This window comes from Mustela putorius, unplaced genomic scaffold (assembly GCF_011764305.1).
Source record: "Mustela putorius furo isolate JIRA1106 unplaced genomic scaffold, ASM1176430v1.1 tig00003987_pilon_pilon_pilon, whole genome shotgun sequence".
Lineage (NCBI taxonomy): Eukaryota > Metazoa > Chordata > Mammalia > Carnivora > Mustelidae > Mustela > Mustela putorius.
This window is the reverse complement of record NW_025422126.1, coordinates 1,816,267-1,830,572: the sequence shown is the minus strand read 5'-3', so window position 1 is coordinate 1,830,572 and position 14,306 is coordinate 1,816,267. Positions and strand designations below refer to the sequence as shown.

General features: G+C 38.4%; 2 protein-coding genes across 2 annotated transcripts; both read left to right on the top strand.

The window, feature by feature from the left end:
• Positions 1–2,967: 2,967 nt before the first annotated feature.
• Positions 2,968–3,918, top strand: LOC101679492 (olfactory receptor 51H1-like). Its single transcript, XM_004782223.2, has one exon. The coding sequence runs from the start codon at positions 2,968–2,970 to the stop codon at positions 3,916–3,918; it is 951 nt and encodes a 316-aa protein (XP_004782280.2).
• An 8,168-nt stretch (positions 3,919–12,086) lies between these two features.
• On the top strand, positions 12,087–13,088 carry LOC101677125 (olfactory receptor 51T1). Its single transcript, XM_004782215.3, has one exon. It carries the CDS (start codon positions 12,105–12,107, stop codon positions 13,086–13,088), a length of 984 nt encoding a protein of 327 aa, XP_004782272.1. The 5' UTR covers positions 12,087–12,104.
• The last annotated feature ends 1,218 nt before the right edge of the window (positions 13,089–14,306 follow it).

The following is a 14,306-nucleotide window of genomic DNA, read 5'->3' as shown; positions in this document are numbered from 1 at the left end:
CCTTTTGCTGTGAGGAAAGTTTAGGTTTGATTCTGTCCCTGGTCTGTCACTGGTATTGACAGAGACAGAGTTAGACTGAGTCCAGCTGGGGATACAAGCTGGACATATTGACCCTTTTGTAAAACATGTTGTCATTCAACCCCGGGCACACATTCCACTCCTGTTTCTGCTCTTGTTTTTCATATGTTCTTTGATAAGGAAAGAAGTTGCTCCTTTGGTCCTTTGATTACCATGGTGTGCCTAGTACATAATAGGCATTTGACAAATATGAAGCCATTAATCAATAAATTAATTAAACCTGAAAAGCTCTTTTTGAGTTCTTTAGATCTTAAGGAATCAAGAGCCTAGTTTGGGGGTGCTTGTGTAGTTCAGTTGGTTAAAGGTCTGAGGTCCTGATCTCAGGGTTGTGAGATCAAGCCTTATGTGGGGTTCCCCTCTGGGTGTGGAACCTGTTTAAGATTCTCTCTCTCCCTCTGACTCTCCCTCTCCATCCCCTGTTCTCTAGTTAAAAAAGAAAAGAAAAGAAAAGAAAAAGAACAAATAAAAGAGCCTAGTTTGTAATCCTCCTCTTGAATTCTGGAAGGACTGTGCTGGTCTTTGGGATTGACCTCCTCAGATCGTCAGTATGGTGTTGGTTTGGGGGTTCTGGTGCTTCAGAATCAATTATCTTTATTATTTTCTTCCTCTTACTGATAGTCAGTACTCATGACTCCTACTAGCATATCACTCTTTCATCTCTGGTTTATCCAGCACCTGCTTCCAATATATCCTTTATAGTAAGCATTCACAGTTAAGTGCAGAATCCCTGAGCACAGATCCATAGAATTTCCCATCTTGAGCACTGCAACAGTCACTATCTGCAAGCCACGGATTTTCAGTGTTGGCTGAGGAATAGAGAGATTTAGGTAATATAGAATTTGATCAAAATATATAACTAATATATGGGTAGGTAGATAAACTTATCAGCATATTAATAGATTCCATGGCTTATAAACACCTTGAGGGATAGTTTTCTCAGTTAACCAAACATTACAAAATTTATAGATAGCAGATGAACACTGATTACAGCTACCCTTTATTGAGTGTTGATTCTCTGCCTGGTGCTCATCTAAATGCCCTATTGAACTTCTCAGTGATCTTTAACTATCCCATGGTAGATACTATTATTTTCATTTTAATTTTAAAGAGGTGAGGAATAAAGCAGAGATTATTAAGTAATTTGTTCAAGGTCACAGAGTCAGGATTTAAACCTAGGTGATCCATTTCCAGATTCTTTAATTTTAAAGCTATTTTCTTCTTCAAGTTTCCAGAAAAGAGGCAAAGACAGAGAAAGTATGTAAGGGACACATGTTATACAGTATATAGGTAAGAGGCCCACAAATCCAATTGGATCTAAGATTTGTCAAGAGGTCACCTAGAATGTTGGTATTCTTTAAATCTGTAGTCTGCAGGACCAATTTTTCAAATTTCAGTAGAACTTTCTACAATGATGGAAACTTTCCATATTTGTACTACACAATTCAAGAGTCATTAACCATATGAAGTTACTGAACACCTGAAAACTGGCTAGTGCAACTAAGGTACTGATGTTAATTTAATTTAATTTAAATGTAAATAGGCACAGATATCTAGTGGCTACAATATTGGACAGTGTAGAACTAGACCACTGACTTACACGAAACTTGGAGTAACTCTGCCTGGTCTCTATTCATGCCCAAGCATCCAGAGCTCTCTGCCCCTTGCGTTTTGTCCAGTGACTTTTCTCCTTGTTGTGACCCAGGCTCCTATTCCATTTTCTCTAACATGGGTCCTGAGATGCTTTTCAATAATATACAAATTCACTTAATTTTTATGCAGAACTGTGTGTGTGTGTGTGTGTGTGTGTGTGAACATTCTTATTTGGGTGACTATCAGATTCTCCTAAGAGTCATAACTCAAACAATGTTAAGAGCCATGATAGTACTTTTCCTTTCCTTTAATCCAACCCCTTATCAATTGTGGCTAGAAAGGCCCAAAAAGTGATTAGCTCAGATGCACATTTGGCTATATCTTCTTGAAGATAATAGCAAATAATTGAAATAGAAGAGATCTGTGTGGCACCAAGATTTTAATATTGATCTTTGTCACTGCAAGTGTTAGGTGTTAATATCTAGAATGGCCCACAGGTCTATCTAGGCTTTACTCAGAGTAGGAAATGCAGATTCTATTGGCTCAAGATGGAGTTTACTAGAACAGCCTCATAGCAGTATGGAATGCAGAGAAGGAGAAGTCTCTATGAAGGGACAGGGAAACCACCTGCTGTAAGTTCAGGTCATTTTAGTACCTACACATTCCCAGGAATGCAAAAGGTTAGAACTTTATAGTCCTTAAAGAGTATTTTTCTTCCTCTGTCCCACATCCTGCAGGTGGAAAAACTGAGTCCTACTGAGCATAATGTCTATATCACCACAATTTAAGATCACAGTCAAGATACAGACACATATACACATCTGCCTATCTGTGTTTATGAAAAGCCCTTGGTCACATTTGTGCTGCTAACATTTCCTTTCTGGTTATTGGCATCAGTGTTAATTACCCACATAAATGTATAATATAAATTCTTCCTTAGCAAGGAGCAAGTCAGCTAACTCTTTAATGTTTCTGGATGAAATGTCTGGGTGTCGGTGTTGATTGAAATTTTTTCTTTTTTTTTCTTTTATACTGTTTTTTCTTTTCCTCTTTTTTTTTCTCTTTTTTCTTTTCAAAAAAGAAAAGTATATTTTAGCACATGATGATCACTGATTTATTGCCTAATGGGGTAGAACAGTAAGTCTTTGTATCAGATTGCGAACATAAAGGTATTAAAATAATATTGAAGTCACTCCTTCTTATGGCTACTGTCTCAAAACATATTGCCACTGATTCTAACTGCAGCTGTTTGACTTAACAAATTATTCTCTTTCTTCCCAGTCGGACTTTCATTCCACTATGTCACCGTTCAACCAAACTACTGATAACCACCAGACCTTCACTTTGACTGGCATTCCAGGAATGCCAGAGAAAGACTTCTGGATGGCCTTGCCCCTCTGCCTTCTTTACAGTACCACGTTCTTAGGTAATGTCATCATCCTTGTTGTCATCAAGGTTGAGCGAAGTCTCCATGAACCTATGTATTATTTTCTAGCTATGCTAGCTGCCACTGACCTCAGCCTTTCACTATCTTCCATGCCCACCATGATTAGTGTTCACTGGTTCAACTGGCATTCAATAACTCTTGATGCCTGTGTCACTCAGATGTTCTTTATCCATACCTTTGGGGGAGTTGAATCAGGTGTTCTGGTTGCCATGGCCTTTGATCGCTTTGTGGCTATCCGCTTCCCTTTGCACTATGCTACCATTCTCACTCATGGAGTCATCAGCAAGATTGGAGCAATAGTCCTGCTACGAAGTGTGGGTGCAGTGCTCCCTGTGCCTTTTCTCATCAAAAGGCTACCTTTCTGCCACTCCAATATCCTTTCCCATGCATACTGCCTCCATCAGGATGCCATGAGGCTTGCCTGCGCTGACACCCGTGTCAATAGCATCTATGGCCTGCTGGCTGTGATCTTCATCATTGTACTAGATGCCTTGATCCTTTTGATTTCTTACTTTCTAATTCTCCAGGCAGTACTGGGCATTGCTTCCCGAGAAGAGAGACTCAAGGCTCTCAACACCTGCTTCTCTCATATCTGTGCAGTATTGCTCTTCTACATGCCTCTCATTGGCATGACTCTGATTCACCACTTTGGAAAGCATTTGTCACCAATAGTGCACACTCTCATGGCCAATGTCTATCTGCTGCTCCCTCCCGTGCTCAATCCTGTTGTATACAGTGTTAGGACCAAGCAGATCCGGCAGCAGATTGTCCGGGTGTTCTGTGGGGACAGGATTGGTCCTTAATGGCATCTATGAGTTCCGTGTGGATGCAATCAAGACAGGGAAGAGTATCAAATGTAGCACTGTCCAATAGAGTTTCCTGCAGTGAAGGAAATATTCTAAATCACTGTTGTTTAATGTGGTAACCACTAGCCACACATAACTATTGAACACTTTATTTTTTATTTTATTTTATTTTATTTTATTTTATTTATTTGTCAGAGAGAGAGAGAGCATGAACACAGGCAGACAGAATGGCAGGCAGAGGCAGAGGGAGAAGCAGACTCCCTGCCAAGCAAGGAGCCCAATGTGGGACTCGATCCCAGGACGCTGGGATCATGACCTGAGCCGAAGGCAGCTGCTTAACCAACTGAGCCACCCAGGCGTCCCTATTGAACACTTTAAACTTTGATAGTACAACCAAGGAACTGAACATTTAAATTTTACTTTATTTTAATTAATTGAAATATAAATTTAAATATTCACATGTAGCTAGAAGATACTGTATTGAATAGTATAAATCTAATGGGTTATAATATACCTTTGCATAATGGTTTTGATGAAAACAATAATTTATCTTAGGTAGCTTGATAGATATGAATTCTCCTTAAAACAGTATATAACACTTTATCAACATTTTTTTAAGTTTTATTTCTTTAAGTTTTCTCTACTCCCTTGTGGGCTTAAACTCATGACCCCAAGATCAAGAGTCACACGTGCTTGCAACTGAGCCAGCTAGGAGCCCCACAGCTTATCAACATTTATATACAATAAAATTCACTGTTTCTGGTATATGGCTCTAATCAACTTTTGACAAATGCATAAAACCAGGTAACAACGAGTGACATCAAAATATAGAAAAACTACATCAAAATTCCTTCTTGTTACCCCTTTGTATCCATACCCAGTCCCTAGCAAGCACTCACTTGTTCTCCATGTCTGTAATTCTCTTTTTTGAGTGTCATGGACCCTGCAGTACGTAGTCTCCCATGTCTGTCTTCTTAGTATAATGCATGTGAGATTCATTCATTTTATGGTATGTACTGGTAGTTTATTCCTTTTTACTACTCAGCACTATTCCATTGTAGGTCATTAACATTTTTTTTTCCAAGAAAAATCCACAGATTGTTTTTGCTCCATTATAGTCATTCTGGGATTCAATGCTGAACATAGGCCATTTCTGTTCTTTTGCCTTTTGTGTTTATTTATATGTTCTTTGAGTGTTTATTTAATAAAAATAAAGTGTATATGTGCAATAGGCTGGAAGCAAGAGAGAAAAAGAATAAAAATAAAACGGCGGGTAAATTATGAGAGCATAGTGAACTTAATGAGCTGGAATAGGAACTCCTATATATATGTTAGATTTTAATTTCAACTTCATTTTTGCCCAGAAAGCTTTACTGACATGCCTTTCTTTACTTATGTTGCAGTTTCTCATACGGTACCCTAATTTACCAATAGTATATCTCCCCTGCTAGTCTATATACTTGAAGAACAGGAATCCTTTTAACTTTATTTTAGTCTTTCCCAAGTACTTAATGTAGTTCAGAACTTATAATGGATGTTCAATATATAATTTTTTTTGAATTCATGAATGAGTGAAAACTGTACTTTATCAAGATTGATTTCATGCTTCCAAACTTCTTTGTTTCATTTAATGTTAGTAAGTCTCATTTAAATTTACCAGCATCATTAATTTTTGCCAGTGGGAACCAGTGGAAAGGGGTAGTATTTACATATAAATATGAACATTACTTACTATGTAACTTTATGGAATTAATTAATCTCTCCAGATACTTGTTGGGATAAATATCTTCACGAGTGTGCCCAATAAAGTATGAGTATGGACCAGAAAATGTTTCAAGGAGGATTAAAAAGTCAGGGATTATTATATATGGTCAGAATTATTAATTCACAGCCTACTATGCAGAGGTGAATTCTGGTCAGAATAAGGCTTAAACCAGATGTAGACATGCAGCTGGGAAGCAAGCAATCTGTAGAATGGATAGATTGAGGACCATGTATTACAACTACATTTTTTGAAGATAGAGTGGAAGCAGTTGACTAGAGGAGGCAGTATAGCATAGAGTAAGGGCTTAAGAGTAAGCTAGACAAGGACTTGAATGCCAACTCTAACTTGCTAACTTTTAGTTGGGTAATATTCAGAAGCTCTCTGAGTTTCCATTTCCTCATTTGTGAAACAATGGAGAATACTTAACCTATAAACTTGGTAATGAATAAAAACAACAACGCACTTGAAGGGTAGAGTGCACTTTTTAGCATATATTGTGACTTCATCAAGTACTAGCTTAATTATGCTTAAAAGGGTGGGTGGGCTGCGAATGTGACTCAGTGACTAGGTTGGCTACTTAGGAGGGGCTACTGGGTAAGAGGAGAGACATGGGAATGGCCAGAGTACAATGAGGCCTGTTGGAAAGAGTACATCTTGGAGCAGAGAACAGAGGGAGAACTTATCTGCACTCTTGGCATCTTGCTCTGACATTCAGGGAGCCTCCCTGGCTGAAACTCTGTAGCCTAAGGCAGGGTAAAGAGGAATGGTTGTAGTTTTAGAAGATACCCATTACTGTCAGCCCCCAGGGCCATCACTATGCTTACAGCTCCTGAAAAATGGAGCTTGCTTAGGCCTGGGAGCAGGGTTTGAAGCTGTCAGGGAGAGGTATCTGAGCTATTATAGAGGAACATATTCTTATGGGTACCATAATTCTTGTTCTACCCAGTATACTCACCAATAAAGACAGCCCTCTGCTGCTTGATGACTCCACTAATTTTCCTATAAAGCCTCCACTCTTGGGAGCTGGTTTAGTCCTTGCTAGGTGATGGGACTGAAGAGAAGTTGGTCGTGTTTCCTCCTAATGTGAACAGGTAAGAAGAGTGCGTAAATGGAAAGGGATGGGAGGCAAAGTGATTACGGAGTGAGAAATCCTAGGAAAAAGAGGGAACTGAGAAGAACAATAAATGATGGCAGCTATATTTCAGCTCGGGTAAAGAAATGGAGGGGTGTGATGGAGCCTCGATAAAACTGAGATAAGAGACAGAGGACAGGAGGAAACAGAAGGATAAAGAGAAAAGGAGATATGACCAGAACTCTCTTCTGGTGGACAAGATTGTTCAGGCGTCAGTTAACCTTACTAATTGAAGCTTTTTGTTATTCTAGATCCTACTTTAGTAGCTAGCATTGAGAAAAAAAACAAGAATGCCCAAACTTTTGAGGAACTCACCTTCCAGGCAGATAAAGAAGATTAAATCTGCTTATATAAATTACTAGTATCAGCCATACCTCAATATTAAGAATTAAATGAAAGGTCCAAGCATGAAGTTGTGCGGAGAAGCAGAAGTAAAGTTTCTGGTTAATACAGACTCAAGCTGTCAGGGCAGGTTCCAGATTGTGAGGAGAATAGATTTCAGTGTTGAGAAATTACCAGGAAGTTTGGGATTGGTAGACAACATGGATTGGTTTTTATCATTATTGATGCCAGAAAGCAGGGATGTTGACCTGTCAATCACTAAATGATTGAGTTGGATGGATCTTATCCAAGTCATTTAATCTAAGCTTTTGTATATGAATTGGTAGACATTACTTTCTGGCCAATCAGTTGGAGAAGTGAAAATAAAAAGCACTAGCCTTTTCTTCTGGTTAGTAGGCAGTGCAGAAAAACCCTGATGAACTGAGGCACTGAGCTTTATCTTACAACTAGTTCTGGAACATACAAGCTCACCAAACCAGAGAGGAAGCCCTCTGCTCCTTCTCCTGTCCACATATCTATCCATAGGAAACATGTTCTCCAGCAGCAAAATGAGCCGTTGTCTCTTCTCCTTTTACCCCCTCACATCCTCAGTGTCATCTTTTTGTCCTTTATGAGATGAAATTCAAAGAACAAGAGATAACTGGTATCTGCTTTATGGTCACCTTATCTCTTGATCACTCTTCCATTCCAAAACTCCTCTATACATACACCGGTATATAGAGATATACACAACATAAACATATAAACAGTCACATATTTCTAAACACACATGGATGCCCCAAATAGTCTTCTTTAAATAAACCATGAGGACATTGTTTTCTTTTATTGATTGCTCATCTCTATTGCTTTTCTAGATCATATAGACATATATATGACTATATACATATATGTACAACAGATTATAAACAATTCTTATATTTTAAAAGACAGAATTCACACTGTCCAACTGCTAAACTTCTCTCATAAGCTTAGCTTATCTAAACAATTTATGGTTTAATGATAAATAATAGACCTTAGAGTTAGTAAATCTGGTTTTGCATTTTGAGTCTATATCTATTTTACCTTTAATATACTGTTTTATCTTGCTAGGCCACTTTCCTTTCTTTAAAAACACCTATATCCATTTTTCCTGGGGTGATATAAAATTATATATAAGATGGCTGGTAAGTGTTGACATATACAGAGGATCTTAATTTATCTCCTTTTCTCTTAACCTACTCTCCTTCTTCCAGTCAGCGAGAGGATATTACTCTCCTTAGTTTCCCTGGTGGCTAGGGAAATGATTTCCCTCTGGCTCATCATTCCCACAAAACTTTCAGGCTCAATATGTATTTCTCTCATCTAGTCTTTATCCATATCTCTATCATCTGTGATTTATTTATCCACCCATCTAATGTAAATTAGATTATTAGAGTTTTTATCATGTACCAATCACTGTTTATCTCTAGAGAAAATACAAAGATGAATACATATGTTTTATATTCCCAGAGAGCCAGCATTCTAAATGGAGAAAGAAATGTGATCAAGCAATAGAATTTTAGTACTATTAAAAAAAATATGTAGAGTACTATTGAAGGACGTCAATAGTTTGAGTGATTTGGTGTTGCAGAGAGATTCTTGAGTAGTTATCACAGAGGGGATTCACTCCTTTTTTTAATGTTTAATAGTGGCTTATAAGGTGAATGATTGAAAGCATTTAATGTTAAATTCAATTTACCTCTCATTAATGTTTGCAAATACTTTATTAGCAATTCTTAAATATTTCAGATCAACCAACTTAAGGACAGAAGATGTGCTTATAAGTCTTCTGAGGTGATGTGAAGACTGAAGGGAGCCTAGGAGTCAGAAACAAAAATCTCAACAGCCTTCTGTTTTCCTGTCTGGCTAGTCTTCTCTGGTGTCCCCATGTGGTGATAGCCCTTCATTAATATTTTGCGTTGGCTTTTCACAGTATTCATTCCACTGAGTTGAGGGAGTTTTGAACACAGAAACTGCATTTTATGCACTTTTGTTTTCCTATTTGAGTAGAAACTGACATTAAAATAATCATTTAGAGCGACGCCTGGGTGGCTCAGTTGGTTAAGCATCTGCCTTCGGCTTAAGTCATGATCCTAGGGTCCTGGGATAGAGCCCCACATCGAGCTCCCTGCTCAGCAAGAAGCCTCTGCCTGCTCCCGCTGCTTGCTCTCTCTCTCTCTCTGACAAATAAATAAATAAAATCTTTAAATAAATGTAAAAAATTTTTAAAAATCATTTAGAGTCTAAATGACTGACATAACTCACCATGTTTGTAATCTGTATCTCATTTGACATTAGTTTTCCTGATTCTTAGTATTTTTTTCAACCACGTATAATATAGTAATAGTAAATATTATAGCAGAAAAAGCAATTAGTCTTCCCCCCTCCCCTTTGGAGTAACAAGTGGTCTTTTCTATCACCACCTTCAGTAGAATGGAGGAGGGAAAGAAAATAACCAACAGCCCCTTATATTTGTTTATAAAGCAACTGACAATGCCTGGTGCTAGCAAATTCCTTGCATCTACTCAGATACAAGACAGAAAACCTACATACTGAGAAATAAAAATACTTATGGCTGACCATATCCACACAACACATGGACTGAGTATATCATTCCTTGCTAGCTCTTCATTGATGATTAAATGCCCTACATACAAACTTTAAAATAGTGGTGATGACATCAGCACTCAGTGAACAAGTCCTAAATAGAATTGCAACAGTCCTCTTAAACACACATTCCAGATTCTGCCTCCTTTATAACACCGTCTCTCTTTTCTTTTTTTTTAATTTATTTTTTATTTTTATTTTTTATAAACATATAATATATATTTTTTAAATTTTTTTATTTTTTTATAAACATATATTTTTATCCTCAGGGGTACAGGTCTGTGAATCACCAGGTTTACACACTTCACAGCACTCACCAAAGCACATACCCTCCCCAATGTCCATAATCCCACCCCCTTCTCCCAACCCCCCTCGCCCCAGCAACCCTCAGTTTGTTTTGTGAGATTAAGAGTCACTTATGGTTTGTCTCCCTCCCAATTCCATCTTGTTTCGTTCATTCTTCTTCTACCCACTTAAGCCCCCATGTTGCATCACCACTTTCTCATATCAGGGAGATCATATGATATATTTTTTAAATTTTTTCAATTTATTTATTTTCAGAAAAACAGTATTCATTATTTTTTCACCACACCCAGTGCTCCATGCAATCCATGCCCTCTATAATGCCCACCACCTAGTACCCCAACCTCCCACCCCCCCCGCCACTTCAAACCCCTCAGATTGTTTTTCAGAGTCCATAGTCTCTCATGATTCACCTCCCCTTCCAATTTACCCCAACCCCCTTCTCCTCTCTAACATCCCTTGTCCTCCATGTTATTTGTTATGATTCTAGGTTCCTGGCATTGAGCCCCACATGGGGCTCCCTGCTCAGTAGGAAGCCTACTTCTCCCTCTCCCACTTCCCTTGTTTGTGTTCCCTCTCTCACTGTGTCTTTCTATATCTTTTATTTTTTTAAAAAAGATTTTATATACTTATTTGACACTCTCACTGTGTCTTTCTCTGTCAAATAAATATATAAAATCTTTTTTAAAAAAAAGAAAAGATATAGAAAGACACAGTGAGAGAGGGAACACAAACAAGGGAAGTGGAAGAGGGAGAAGTAGGCTTCCTACTGAGCAGGGAGCCCCATGTGGGGCTCAATACCAGGAACCTAGAATCATAACCTGAGCTGAAGGCAGACGCTTAACTGACTGAGCCACCCAGGAAACCCCCATCTCTCTTTTCTATGCAGCTGCCATTCTATGTACTTTCTTACTCAGTGAACTACTTGATATTCCAATTTGTGATGTCACCTCAGACTTCCATGTCCTTGAGTGATTCCCTTTTAGTTATTAGTCCCAACTTCCATCCTACCCAGGTTTTTTAGAAAGTCATTCATCATTTTTTTTCTTTTTTTGTGAAAGTCATTCATCACTTTTTGCAGAGTGTTTCCCATAAATTTCATATGGGTGTTTAATCTACACTTACCTACTTTACCTGGATTAGGATGCCTGAATCATGTATTCCAGAATACTGTTTGGAATTTTTCACAGAATTCATTAGAGCAATCTACTCAGTGAGTTGGTCCAAAGCCATAGGCTAATTTTAAATATCCATGGAAAGGAGTAGAAACAAGTATCCCAAGATGTAAGATGAAGAAAAGGAGATCTAGTACTAGTTATTTCAGTAGACCTGGAAAAGTACACAGAGAAACAGAATTAGAACACAAAATAAATTCAAGTCCCATACACATGTGGAGTGGGGAAGGGAAAAATTATAGAGACCATTCCACTATAGGAAAAGGAACAAAGAAACCCTGATACCAAAAGGAGACTTATAATAGAGTCTGCTAGGAGGGTGTGATTGATGATAGAAGTACAAGGATACTTCTGGATATAATATCTCGTACCAGCTTCCAGCAAGGACATTATGGAGTATGCTATCACACAGGCCCAGTGGGTCTTTTGTGCTTGTCCATTTTTCCTTAAGAAGTTTATACAGCTTGGAGACTCAAGTCAAAGATCCATCAGTTTGCAAAGACATAATCATTAATTGTGGTTGTTGTTGTTTTGTTGGTGTGTGTGCATGTATATGACATAAGCCTATATACATTTCCTACCTCAAGCCTCAGTACTAGTCTGGGCAGTAGGATTGATGCTTATAGTTGGGAGAGGGTAAAAGAAGAAAAATGGGACCTGGTTCTGACAAGAAAAATTTCAAGATACTGTGGAATTATGTGATAGGTACATAACTGGACTAGAGGCATTCAATATAGAAAAACAACGGGAAAGAGTTTATAAAAGAGAGTTTGAAAAAAGGATCAATATGACAAACACTATCCTTGTTGTCTCTCTTTTCAGGGTGTGTTCTCAATCTACCATGGTAATTTTCAATAACACCACATCATCTTCCCCAGACTTCCTACTCACTGCATTTCCTGGGCTGGAACTTGCTCACGTCTGGATCTCCATCCCTGTCTGCTGTCTCTACATCATTGCCCTCTTGGGAAATAGCATGATTCTGTTGGTCATCATCATTGAGAAGAGTCTCCACAAGCCTATGTACTATTTCCTCTCCATGCTGTCAACCGTTGATCTCTGTCTGACCATCTCAACTCTTCCCACTGTGCTTGGGGTTCTCTGGTTTCATACTCGGGAGATTAGCTTGAAAGCTTGCCTCATTCAAATGTTCTTTGTGCACGGCTTCTCCATCCTGGAGTCCTCAGTGCTGGTAGCCATGGCCTTTGACCGCTTTATGGCTATCTGTAACCCACTGAAGTATACCATTATCTTCACAGACATGATAATCTTGCTGATTGGACTGGTCATCTGCCTGCGGCAAGTTGTTTTCACCTTTCCCATGGTTCTAGCCTTGAAGAACGTATCTTTCCATGCAGGCAAAGAGCTTTCCCACCCATTCTGCTACCACCCAGATATGATCAAGTACACATATTCCAACCCCTGGATCAGCAATTTTTGGGGCATGTTTCTGCAGCTCTATCTGACTGGCACTGACTTACTATTCATTCTTTTCTCCTACATTCTGATTCTTCGAACCGTCTTGAGCATTGTGGCCCCTAACAAACAACAAAAAGCTCTCAGCACTTGTGTCTGTCACATCTGTGCTGTCACTGTTTTCTATGTGCCAATGATCAGCCTGTCCTTTACACACCGCCTTCTCAGCTCCACCCCAAGAGTGGTCTGTAGCATTCTTGCCAATGTTTACTTGCTCTTACCACCTGTACTGAACCCTATCATTTATAGCTTGAAGACCAAGACGATCCGCCAGGCTATCCTCCAGCTGCTCCACTTTAAGGGCTCACGGGGCCCTAGAGTGAGGGGTCTTAGAAGACGGTGGGATTGAAGGGGAGATAAATTATATTTAAGCAGGAAAGGGATTTGGGTCTGTGCCATCCTCAGGCATTTTGGTTACTAAGGTAGTTTCGATTAAATCATTGGAGCAGAAAGAGGAGAATACATTTCCCCTAAACTTATTGAAGAGTTAAAAACAAAAACAAAAACAAAAGCTAAACTAACAAAAACACTACAGTTCAAAACCAAATTATTTGTGTGTGCCCCTCAAACATTTAAAACAATTACATGGAACTCCTGTGCACCTTAAAAACATGGTAAGATCGTTTTATTCTAGTTGAATAATTTAATAATCTTCTTAAAATGGTAATTCTTAGACCAAAAATAAATGGCTACAGTTTTATAGTCATTTATAGTTTTTTTAATAGTCATTTTATAGGTTTATGTCCACATCCAGAAGAAAAAAAATTTTATTTATTTATTTATTTGTTTGTTTGTTTGTTTATTTATTTCTGTGGTTAAATTTCCCAGGGGACATCCCAGATTTTTTTTTTTTCTTAAGCTGGTAAATGAAAGAGTTATGTATGTGCAAAGACATGCACATTGCAATTTGTAATTTAAAACTCTAAGAAATTCTTGCACACTAGTTTCAGTTCCTGAAGTCACCTCCAGGGAGCCCATCTCCTGGCAGATGCATTCCCTGAACCTCTATCCTTTCTTGAACTCTTTTTCTCCTTAGCAAACATCAAACTGTCACAGAACGAATTGCTACTTGTTATACGTCCAGTGAGTCCAATAGCTAAAGTCACATATTGCCTTTCGTTATTTTTCCTATTGCCTAGTTAGTCTAATTGTATGCCTAGTTCTGATTCTGATTCTACAGTCCCTCGTTTGTGTCACCTTTGCCTCAGGACAGCACTTTTTTTTTTTTTTTTCTATTTGCCGTTGTTACTTGGATAGTTAATTTTTTACCTAGCTATTGGGCTTCTCAACCTTTTGGTGTACTTGTCATTGTAGAATTGCACAGTGACTTTGGTGTTTCTTTGTAGGAAATCTTTGGATTACCTTTCTTAACAGTATTTGCTTTGTCAAGAAGTAACCTCAGTATAGAGTTGATGGGATGTTGGGGAATTTTCCCGCTTTCTTTCACATGGAATTATGAAACTTTGTTCCACTCAGGATAATTCCTATCTGAGCACAGAAGACCAAGCCCATATTCTGATCTAAGCCACTTGTCTCCTCTCCGTGTACAACTTCTTACTCCTGGCAG

Bases quoted from the DNA above. Each gene is read 5' to 3' on its own strand.
- LOC101679492 (XM_004782223.2), top strand. From the start codon at position 2,968: ATGTCACCGTTCAACCAAACTACTGATAACCACCAGACCTTCACTTTG.
- LOC101677125 (XM_004782215.3), top strand. From the start codon at position 12,105: ATGGTAATTTTCAATAACACCACATCATCTTCCCCAGACTTCCTACTC.